Consider the following 11,584-nt stretch of genomic DNA (forward strand, 5'->3'; position numbering starts at 1 on the left):
AGCACCCAGATGCTGTCATGGCTTTGGCGTGAATGTCCCTCTTGTTCCAGGGGCTCTGGACCATATCACTGTTGCAACCAAGGATGGAAAGTTTCCCTTAAGCCAGCTTGGGCAGATCTCCCTGAAATCCCCGCAGCTCATCCTTGTCAACATGAGCAGCTTTCCAGAGGTATGTGGACAGCCCTTGATGGACTTCTGCATGGAGTGATTGAGAACTGCATGAGCCAGAAAGAAGACTAGACTAAGGCAGCCGTGAATTCACCAGGTGACCCCAGGAGCTGAACACCCCTCAGGGGCCCAGGAACAATCCCAGCATACCCAGGTAGGACTGGGAGAGTTCCTTGCCTGAAGCCCAGAAGAGTCATTGCTGCCAGTCAGTGTAGACAGTACTGAGATAGATGGACCCATGGCCTGATTCAGCATAAGGCAGCTTCCTATGTTCTCACCCTTAGCTGAAATGAAGGCTTAATGGCCATCACAGCTGATATTATTCATCTTGCCTTTCCCACACTGTTGACATTTAGAGTTGTAAGCTCCTTGTGGGCAGAGCCTTCTTTTAGTGCCATGCTTTGACAACAATGAAAAGCATGTGAACTGCCTTGTCAGCATTGGAGCATCTCTGTAATTTTGTAAGCATTCCTGTTCCCTAGGGTCAGAACCATAGGCTTGTAGAGTTAGAAGGGACCCAAAGATTCATGTAGTCCAACCCCTGCAATGCAGGAGTCAAGGCCCCCATCCTCCATGACCCTAAAACATGCTGTGGATTCAGCAGGGACTTTTGACTTTTTATCTGTTTTTTCCTCCAAGAGTGAGTAATGCTGGCAGGGGCTGATGCGAGTTGTAGTCCAAAGACTCGCTGGAAAAGACTGGAGGAGAGGGCTAGATGGAGCTACAATTTGACCCCGTGTAAGGCAGCTTCAGTGGGACGCGGGTGGCACTGTGGGTAAAACCTCAGTGCCTAGGACTTGCCAATAGCATGGTCGGCGCTTCGAATCCCCGCGGCGGGGTGCACTCCCGTCGTTCAGTCCCAGCGCCTGCCAACCTAGCAGTTAGAAAGCACCCCCGGGTGCAAGTAGATAAATGGGGACTGCTTACGAGCGGGAAGGTAAACGGCGTTCCGTGTGCTGCGCTGGCTCGCCAGATGCAGCTTGTCACGCTGGCCACGTGACCCGGAAGTGTCTGCAGACAGCGCTGGCTCCCGGCCTATAGAGTGAGATGAGCGCACAACCCTAGAGTCTGGCAAGACTGGCCCGTACAGGCAGGGGTACCTTTACCTTTACCTTTTAAGGCAGCTTCAGGGACGCGGGTGGCACTGTGGGTTAAACCACAGAGCCTAGGACTTGCCGATCAGAAGGTCAGCGGTTCGAATCCCCGCGACAGGGTGAGCTCCCGTTGCTCGGTCCCTACTCCTGCCAACCTAGCAGTTCGAAAGCACGTAAAAGTGCAAGTAGATAAATAGGTACTGCTCTGCTGGGAAGGTAAACAGCGTTTCCGTGCACTGCTCTGGTTTGCCAGAAGCGGCTTAGTCATGCTGGCCATATGACCCAGAAGCTGCATGCTGGCTCCCTCGGCCAGTAAAGCAGGATAAGCGCCGCAACCCCAGAGTCATCCGCAACTGGAGCTAATGGTCAGGGATTCCTTTTAGTTTACCTTAAGGCAGCTTCAGATGTCTAGGTGGTTACTGCAAAAACTGTGGAGCTATATGGGGTGAACAGGATTTACAGCGACCAGGTTTGACTTCAGTGCTCTTCACGATGTTTGCTTTTCCCTTGACTAACAAAACCAGAATAAATTATGCAGGCAGGAGAGGTGGGTTGCTTTTTTAAACAGAGAATGAACAAACTGAGAACCCATGTCTGAGAGTAGAACAGACCAAAAATCTCACTGCTTTTCAGTCAACCTGGCATCATTTTATTACATTCGCAACATCAATAGAACAGTCACAGGCCTTTGGCAACTTGTGGAATTATACCTTTGTTTAAAAACTGAAATGGCTCAGAAGTTCAAGGTAATTAAATAGACTATTGGTGCTTCTGCTGGTGGGTAGGGTTGGGCAATATATCAATATAGCATCCAAAACCTGTTTGAAGTCCATATTGTTAAATCGGTTTCATAATTTTTGACCTGGCAATATATCACAAATCGTGTGTGTTTGTGTGTGTGTTTGCTATGCAAAAATCACCATACAGGAAAAACCATGAAACCAGCCACTGCCTCTACATAGATCATGACGTCTGAAACAAGAATGGAGCTATCAGTACAGCTCCATTCATGATGTATATCATGAGGTTTAGCTGGTCCATTCATGATGTATATCATGATGTTTAGCTGTATATCATGATGTTTAGCTGGTGAGACATCACAATGTTGAAAACCAGATATCACCCAGCTCTGGTGGTGGATTACTGTTCGATATTGACTGTTGCTTGTAAAAATAAATGAAAATAATTAAAAGTTGGTGGGGGGGAGGATAATAATTTAGACAGGTTTCTTCCTTTTGCACAAACTATGCAGGGTGCAGAATACAGATTTTGAAGTTCAGTATGTGGACTGCCTGGGCACAGCACAGTGTGTGTGCATGTATTTTAAAAATAGCCCCCCGAAACGCTAAAGCCGCCCCCTCCACATTGCCTGTCAAAGGGGCTGTGTGCCTTGTCTCATCCCTGCCTGCCTCCCAGCTCTGGCTGCTGATGGGGCTGGCAGCTTTCAGATCCTGCCTGAAAATCCACAGCTGTGAAAAACAGGCCTTGTGCTAATCCCCGTTATTTTCACACTTGCCTATGGTTGCAATGTGGAACGAGTTAAAATGATTTAACTCTTGCCTCTAAGCTCCTGCTGCATGAGATCTTTGGCACGCAGAGTCAGACCCTGGAATCTTTCATCTGCTTTTGGCCTATGTCTTGCAAAGTCCACAGTCTCCTTCCACCAACATCCCCTTGGGAATTCACCTTAAAAAAAAATAAAAATCTGTATTGCCTCAAACCATCAAAATGGTTTTGGTTTTCCACTTTTGGTTTTCTTCCTCCCTTCCTTAGCTGCTGACCCCCCCTTGCCCTCCCCCCACAGCCACTTCACTGATACCTCAATACTGGGGATGAGGGAGGGGCTGCAGTTTGCAATCCAGTTTTGATCAAAGGGGCTTGCGCTGTTGTAACTTCCTGGTTTTGCTGGTAAGCGAACTAAATGTTTCCATGTTCTGTCAAGATGGATTGCTTCCATTGATGGAGAGCGCCGGCATTTGGTAATAATTATTTGCTAATTCCCTCCGCCTTTTTTATCTCAGGGTGGTTTTTTCGTTTTTGTTTTTTGCAGAGCGCAGCTGCAGCTATCAAGGCGATCCGAGAGAGCGGAATGAACCTGAACCCGGAAGCAGATGGCCTGATCATTCGCGTGCCTGTTCCTATGTAAGCAAACACAACAGCCGTCTCTCTTGATTTGGCGACCCCAGTGGGGGAATGCGATAGTGCTGGCTGGCTTTCCTGGGCAACCCTAGCTTTGCACCCTGGATTTCTTTTATGGAGTTGAGGGGCTTAGCTGAAGGAGTGTTTTCTATCATGTAAACCTCCCTCTGTGTTGAGGTTCTCTGGCTTCCTCACACTACCACTTGCAGCCCAAGCGATTGGAGAGAGGCCTTTCTCAGCAGCAGCACCCAGACAAGGAGATTGCTGCCAGCTCCAGTTTTCAGCATACTTTGGGCAAGGTGGTCTCTGTGAATCCCCTTCCTCAAGGGAGTCCGCCTCTTGCTTTGTTGTCCAGGACACATTGCAGTCCTTTCCCAGCTCTTTGTACGGCTGGCGCCCACTGAGCTGGTTTCGCTTCTGAACTGACCAATGCCAGCAGTGAAGAGGTTTGAAAATGGATGATGGAGAGATGCTCTTCCTCCCCACCCACTCCATCACCTTGTTTCACCAAAAGTAAAGGTAAAGGTCAAGGGAACCCTGACCATTAGGTCCAGTCGTGACCGACTCTGGGGTTGCGGTGCTCTTCTCACTTTCTTGGCCAAGGGAGCCGGCGTACAGCTTTGGGGTCATGTGGCCAGCAGGACTAAGCTGCTTCTGGGGAACCAGAGCAGCGCACGGAAACGCCGTTTACCTTCCCGCCAGAGAGGTACCTATTTATCTACTTGCACTTTGACGTGCTTTCGAACTGCTAGGTGGGCAGGAGCAGGGACAGCAACGGGAGCTCAATCCATCACTGGGATTCAAACCGCCGACCTTCTGATCGGCAGGTCCTAGGCTCTGTGGTTTAACCCACAGCGCCACCCATGTCCCATAAGTTTCACCAAAAACTTGCCCATAAAAGCTGGTTGTTTATGTATTTATTTGATTTCTGTACCACCACTCCTTTCAAATTGGAGCCCTGGGCTGCATACAACATAACTAGAACAGCACCCAAGAATGGCGATGGGCAGTAACTTCCAGACTGAAAAGAAAACCGCCCTCTGAAACACACTTAATAATTCCAGCATCATCAATGTAATTTAACTTAGTTTCTGTTCAAGAGCATAGCAGAATGAACAGTGCAATGGGTGCTATTTACAGACCAAATCTTACGGAGTCCAAAAAGCAGTCTTTTTAAAGGATTAGATTTGATTAATGGGCAATAGATTAGTGGGTGATAGACAGTAACTAAGGACCTTAGTTAGAATAGCCCTGCTGCATCAGACCAAAGGGGGCCCAGCCTCCTGTTCTTACAGCTCTCCAGCTATGGAGGCAGAGCAGAGCCATCTAAGTTTTATCCTCCATTAATTTGTGTAATCCTCATTTAAAGTCATCACTGCCTCCCGTGGGAGAGAGTTTTATAGTTTCAACTATGTGCTGCATGAAGAAGTGACTTAGTGGAACCTATGTTTGCAGAACAGTCTACTTCAAAAATAAGAATCAATGAGCAAATAGCAAAGGAGGGCCATGCTGGAGCTGGCCACTTTGGAAACTGACTGCTGGGCAAGAGGGGTCGTGGCTCTGGTCCAAATTTCAGTCTCCAAATTTCCCATGGATAGTATCAAGAGGGTAGTCTTTGATGGCCTTGGAGAAGGTGACCAGACAGGATAACGTTGGGTATTAGATTAAGCATATCATACAGTGTTAGTCCTACTCTGCGTAGAACCATTGTACTTGATGGCCGTGCCTAACTTGAATACATTAATCTTATTAATTTCTTCAATAACGATGTCATCGTGATGTAACATCACCGACACTTCATTTGATCAAACTTACCACTGTTGATATCTACAGGAGCCTGGCTAAAGGAACTTTAACGACTGAATCTTGCTTTTGGACACAATTTGAATGAGTTTTCTGTTTGTGGCTTCTGAGGTAGATCTTGTACCTTGTTCTCTTAATTTTTGGATTATTAATATAAGATTTAGAACGCAGAATGGTTTGGTAGTGTTTTGTGTGCCGCTTATGTGCTGCTTACTTCATACTGGTCTATATTGTGATGTTTAAGGCAACTTTACTTGGCCCCAGGGGACTCACAAAAGTGGAGCCCTCAGCCCTACAAATTACACAGGCTTACATAGGGGGATCCCCTCGCCTTAGCTTTATACATACGTAGAAATTATGTCCCTTTCTCAGGGCAAAAGCATGCCTGTGTCATCAGAGCTGGATGCCGGATTTGGTGAGAAGAACAGGTCAGCTCAGGGCTGAGTTTTTTCCTGCACAAGAGTAATTGACACATTCTTCATGCGGTCTGAGTAAGCAGAGTCGCCTATCTTAACAATATCCTTTCACACCCTCTTTTACATCTCTTAGGCTATCTATCAAAGCATATAGTATAATTCCCACTACAAGGGTGACTCTTGAGTAGAACTTAGCAGGGATGCAGCCCAAGGTCCCCAAAGAACCCTTAATAAAAGCAACCTCCCCACTCGCCTTGGGTCATCCATTTCCCTGCATGTGGTGGGAAATCCAGCTTTTGGGTTTGGGCTCTGCAGTGAAGGCCTTCAGGGAAGCTCACCGCAGCAATTCCCAGACATGTAGCCAAGGGCTGAGGGACCTGGGCTCCTAGCTATTCTCAGCACCAGCCAGCATGGCTTGAGGTTGAGGGTGAGGACAGATGGAGCCCCCATCAGCTTCTCTGCCCACACCCTGGGTGCAGGCAATGTCAGGAGAGATCAGCCTGAAATTAGTGCAGCCAAGCGTTCATGGCAGAGAATGTCTGAGCATCAGCATTTTTGCTTTGGCCGATAAGATCCTGCTCTGGTCTCTGCAACTCCTCCTGCTCTCTTCTTCCTTTCTCTTCTCCCCTCCCCTCAACTCCCCCCCCCCATGCAATCCTGAAGGAGGCTGCTATTATCCTCCTAATTGCTGAGGATTTCGACTGGGTGCACAGCAGCCTGATTGTTAACACACTCCCAGATCATCCCCTGGTTTGAATTACACAGGAGGAGGGAAGAGACCCAGGAGGAGCGGAAAGGAAGGAAGGAAGGCAGGTTCCAATGTTACTCTCACATCTCCTCCTTTGTCGCAAGGCCACGCTTCTCCCTCTGTTGCCCCATTTCCTGTCCCCAATTGCAGTGTGTAATCAGGGCTTTTTTTCCTAGAACTTGCTGAGCACCCACCCAAAGTCATTGAAAGAAATTGATATCTTTCTTGTGGCACACATACTGTGGAACTCCTTGCCTATTGAAACCAAGCAGGTGCCTTTGCTCCTTTCAGTGCCTGCCTGCCCAGACATGTAGAATGCTGTTATATGTTTTTCAGTTTTTAGTTCATTGTTGGTTTCACCTTTTGAAAGTTTTAAGCAGTTTTTACTGAGAATTTTATTGTTTTATTTTCCTTGTAAGCTGCTCTGGGTTTGTTTTTTGTTGTTGTTAAAACAAACTTGTGGTGTATACATTTTATGCTTTAAATGAATAAAATAAGGCAGCCAGTGCCCTCCATGTGTTTGGGGCTACAGGTTCCATCAGCCCCAGCAAGTGCAGGGAAGCATAGAAATTGCCCGGAACATCTGGAGGCACTCAGCTTCACGAAACCTGCCATGTGAGATACCTTGCTCTTCCTCACCTGTCGTTCTTGTCTCCCTCCACCTCTCCCATAAAACCTCTATCTCCTAAGCACAATTTCCCCTATCACTCAAGGCTTTCCCCCCACCCCATTTTCAGGGCCAACCAGATTTGCATCTGTGTACACATTCAGAAACCTTTCTAATCCCCTGCTCCAGTAGCCTTGTAGCAATTAGCCCACACATTTATTGAGAGTGGTTTTCCTGACATTTCCTTTTTTATATTACACTTAATCTTATCGTTGCAATTTATTAATTGCCTTCTAAACCACCATCCCACAGCAGATTACACGTAAGATAGTTGAAAGGATTTAAAACACAGAACCAACAAATACATTCAAAACAGGACAAAAACCCTAGATGTAAGAGGACACCCATGGTAAAGACGTTTCGATCCAGCTGAGGATTTGAAAGTGCGCATCGCAGGTGCCTGTTGCATCGCGACAGGTACACGATTCCACAGGGCAGGGGCAGCCACACTAAAAGCCCTGCTCCGAGTTACTGCAGAGTTGGCTGCTGAGGTCTTTGGAACTTGAAGGAGACTGCAGTAATGTCCTAGGTGCATAAGGGGTAAGCAGTCTCTCAGATAACCCGGTCCTTATATGTTTAGTACCAACACCTTGAACTTAGCCTAGTAGCAAATTGTAAGCCAGTGCAAATCCTGCAAGCAAGGACTGTGATGCCTCGAGCACTGCCTTACCCCATAAGGACCAACCTGGACCCTGTGGTTATCATTTGAGGTCCTTTGTGTGCCTCCTGCATAGAAGTTTCTGGAGGGTGGCAACACAGGAACAGGCCTTTTCTGTGGTGGCTCCCTGCTTGTGGGATGAAACATTACACTTCTCCCAGACTTTTGGTTATTTAAACAATCTATGGCCTTTAAAACTGTGGGTGGGGAGGTGTTATAGTTTCCGTTTGTTACTATGTCAATGTGTTTTTGTATTGCAAACCACCCTGTGATCCTCAGATGAAGGGCGGTATGGTAATTTAATAAACAAATAAATGAGAATTGCCCCCACAATCCACCAAGCCGCCATTTTCTGTACCAGATGCAGCCTCTGGGAAAGCCCCGAGGGTAGCTGCACATGGAATACATCGCAGAAATCCAGTGGTGAGGTTGTGAGTGCATGAGCAGCTGAGGTCAAAGACACCCTTTGCTTACTGTTTGGCTAGGGTCACCCGCGAGCACAGAGAGAACCTGGTCACTGTGGGAAAGCAGCTGACAAACAGAGCGAAGGAGTCCCTGCGGAGAGTTCGCGCCGAGGCCATCAGCCAGACAAGGAAGGCCAAAAGCTCCACGTCAGAGGATACCATCCGGTTGATAGAGAAACAGGTACTAGTCGGTTGATGGGCCATTTTCTAACACAGTAGTACCTCGGGTTACAGACGCTTCAGGTTACAGACTTCACTAATTCAGAAATAGTACCTCGGGTTAAGAACTTTACCACAGGATGAGAACAGAAATCGTGCGGCGATGGCGGGAGGCTCCATTAGCCAAAGTGGTACCTCTGGTTATGAACAGTTTCAGGTTAAGAACGGACCTCTGGAACGAATTAAGTTCTTAACCCGAGGTACCACTGTATTCTAATAATTTTGATGATCGCATTACTGAACCTTGTTTGATTGGGTATGATTTTGCTTTTACAGTGGTACCTCGGGTTACAGATGCTTCAGGTTACAGACTCTGCTAACCCAGAAATAGTACCTCAGGTTAAGAACTTTACCTCAGAATGAGGTGGCACAGCAGCAGTGGGAGGCCCCATTAGCTAAAGTGGTGTTTCAGGTTAAGAACAGTTTCAGGTTAAGAACGGACCTCTGGAACAAATTAAGTTCTTAACCCAAGGTACGACTGTACTAAATTATTATTATTATTAAAAAAGGTAAGGTACCCCTGCCCGTACGGGCCAATTGTGTCCGACTCTAGGGTTGTGCGCTCATCTCACTCAAGAGGCTGGGGGCCAGCGCTGTCCGGAGACACTTCCGGGTCACGTGGCCAGCGTGACGAAGCTGCTCTGGCGAGCCAGCGCAGCACACGGAACGCCGTTTACCTTCCCACTATAAAGCGGTACCTATTTATCTACTTGCACTTTGACGTGCTTTCGAACTGCTAGGTGGGCAGGAGCAGGGACCGAGCAACAGGAGCTCACCCCGTCGCAGGGATTCGAGCCGCCGACCATGCGATCGGCAAGTCCTAGGCACTGAGGTTTTACCCACAGCGCCACCCGCGTCCCACATTATTATTATTATTTACTATTATATTTAACCCTGGAAAGCATCTGGACCTGCTCCCACATCAAAAGCCAGCCTGTCAGGGAGAACTCAGGAGGGGAGAGGTCTTCTTTTGCACTTGAATCCTGTTTGCTTGTTTCTCACTGTGAGAACCTCTCCTGTATGAATTCGTCTAGCCCTCTTTTCAAGCCATCCAACTTGGTGGCCTATCACTGCTCCTGTGGGAGTGAGTTCCATAGTTTTAACTGTGTGCAGCATTAAAAAAAAACCACTTAGGTGAAATCTACACACATGAAAACACTGCTAAAATGCTTTAAAAAAAAAAAAAGTTTTGAAAACTATATTGAATTTGCCATAGCTCACTGTCGCCATCTAGTGTCCCATTTGTGTGCTGCACTTTACAACGCAGTCAAAATGTTTTATTTGCAGCTGTATAGCTGAGTCCTTACTGAACTTGCCAACATTCAGCTTCCTTGGATGTCCGTAATGTTTTTATTTTTTAAAAAAAGTTGCCTGCATTCACACACTTTTCTCCCCCTGCAGATCCAGCAAATGGCAGAGGACACAGTAGCCGAAATGGAGAAGCTGTTGGCAGCAAAGACAAAAGAGCTGCTTGGTTAGCCTGCTTACGGGAGATTTCAAGCCATCTGTCACCAGGAGGAGTTTTCTACCCATCACTGGACTCTCACGGCCTCCTGTGTGGCTGTAGCATTTTGGCTCCCATCATGTGCGAGGCTCTTTGGATCGGGTCTACGATCATCCCTGCCACCCTCCCTAAGACCTTGGCATTGGCCAGAAAAATTGTGTTGGCAACTTCGAGGGCAGCTGGGGCTGATGAAGTTAAGGTTGCAGCCCCACTAAAACCTGGCTGGCATAACCACGTAGAGTGGTGGTTCTTGGCAAGAGAGAGAGAGCGTGCCTGACCAAAGAGGAATTTTTTTTCCTGGGAGCAATCACATTTTGGATTGTCGTTGACCGCCTTGGCCATTTTCACTCGCTTGCAAACTTTGTCAGAGTGGGAGGAGGCAGCAGAGGCCAGGCATCTTCACGAACTCACAGGGAATCTTGTACATTAAATAAAGCCCCCCAGGAGCTATGAAGTGTCTCCATGTGATCCGATGACTCTTCCCCTACCCTTTGTCCTTGCTGGGGTTAGAATGCAGGAAAGGTTACATGCAGACTTCCATAGCAGTTTGGGGCAGGGCAGCCTGAACTGCTGGGCTGGGTCCCGTGGTTCCTAGTGGCAGTTCCCATACTGCCCCAGTTTCCTAGTTGGGAAACCTGGTGCAGTTTCCACACACACACCCCTTATGGTAGAGCACAAGGCTGCATGAGCAACCTGACCTGGGTAGGCTGCTAGTTTCAGTTTCTTGAACGCCTAGCCCTCATGGCTGCAAAGTTAGTCCTATGTTAGCAACGCTTGCGGGTGTCTCTGAAGGCAAGTTGAGGTGTCTGAATGAGATTGCTCATTGCAGGGTGCAAGGCTCCTCCCCAAGTTCAGCAGTGTTGAAATGAAAACGCAGAATTATTAAAATCCCATGAATATGCTTAATGTGGGCTGTAGGGAAACGTGTGGGGGTAGGGTAGGAGGGGAGAGGAGGATGGTCACATCCAGCCCCACAAACCACAGAGCTTTAAAGAGTGTGCCTTTTTGTTGCATAGGGGGCATTAGGATTGTAGGAAGCTATTATATCCTGAGTTGGAATGCTGCTTCATCTAGCTCAGTACTGCTTACACTGACTGGTAGTCACTCCTCAGGGTTTCAGGATGGAAGAAAGGGCTCATTTGATAAATGTAAGGTTAGCTCAAAAGGCCTGAGCTGAAAGAAATTTGCTGAGCCAAGTAAGCACTGTGGGGCATTCATTGCCTCCTTGATCCATTTATCAAAAGAGGAGGCACTTCTGGCAGGCGGCAGCAGAGGTTTGAACGGATTGCAAATGTGTCTACTCAAAGTAGACCCACTGAAATTGACAGTCATGATGGATGGATAGGCCCATTAATTTTAATGGATCCTTCTTCTTTGGCGATCACTCGTAGCCTAGTAAGATTGTCTCCCATAAACACGGCCTTAACAGTGAGTCCGTAAGTGACTGTGGAGGCCAATTCTGGATCCACACGTCCTTCCACAGTGGGGACATTGGTTTCCGGGCAGGAGTTGATCACGGTGTGGATTTGCCAAGCGTGCCTTCCTCTTAGCACGTTTCTCCCTTGCGCCCTGAGTTCGAGTGTCTTCAAAGCCCATGACACCTTTGGTAAAGGCTGTTCTCCAACTGGAGCGCTCGCAGTAGAGCTTAGTTAGCTACTACCTGATATTTCTAAGCACTTTTTGAGGCTTGTATAAAGTGGGGAG

General features: G+C 47.7%; 2 protein-coding genes across 2 annotated transcripts in view; both read left to right on the plus strand.

The window, feature by feature from the left end:
• Positions 1-5,377, plus strand: part of LOC309333755 (carboxyl-terminal PDZ ligand of neuronal nitric oxide synthase protein-like) — a 225,670-nt gene extending 220,293 nt beyond the window's left edge. The window contains exon 12 of the mRNA XM_081847609.1: positions 3,921-5,377. The gene's annotated coding sequence lies outside the window, so the exon portion shown is untranslated. The remainder of the gene's footprint in view (positions 1-3,920) is intronic.
• MRRF (mitochondrial ribosome recycling factor) overlaps positions 1-10,336 on the plus strand; it is a 19,151-nt gene extending 8,815 nt beyond the window's left edge. The window contains exons 4-7 of the mRNA XM_081847801.1: positions 51-169; positions 3,313-3,404; positions 8,179-8,338; positions 9,778-10,336. Coding sequence (XP_081703927.1) covers positions 51-169; positions 3,313-3,404; positions 8,179-8,338; positions 9,778-9,855 — 449 coding nt within the window. The 3' untranslated portion in view covers positions 9,856-10,336. The remainder of the gene's footprint in view (positions 1-50; positions 170-3,312; positions 3,405-8,178; positions 8,339-9,777) is intronic.
• Positions 10,337-11,584: the final 1,248 nt, after the last annotated feature.

This window comes from Podarcis erhardii (genome assembly GCF_964252035.2).
Source record: "Podarcis erhardii genome assembly, chromosome: Z".
NCBI lineage: Eukaryota > Metazoa > Chordata > Lepidosauria > Squamata > Lacertidae > Podarcis > Podarcis erhardii.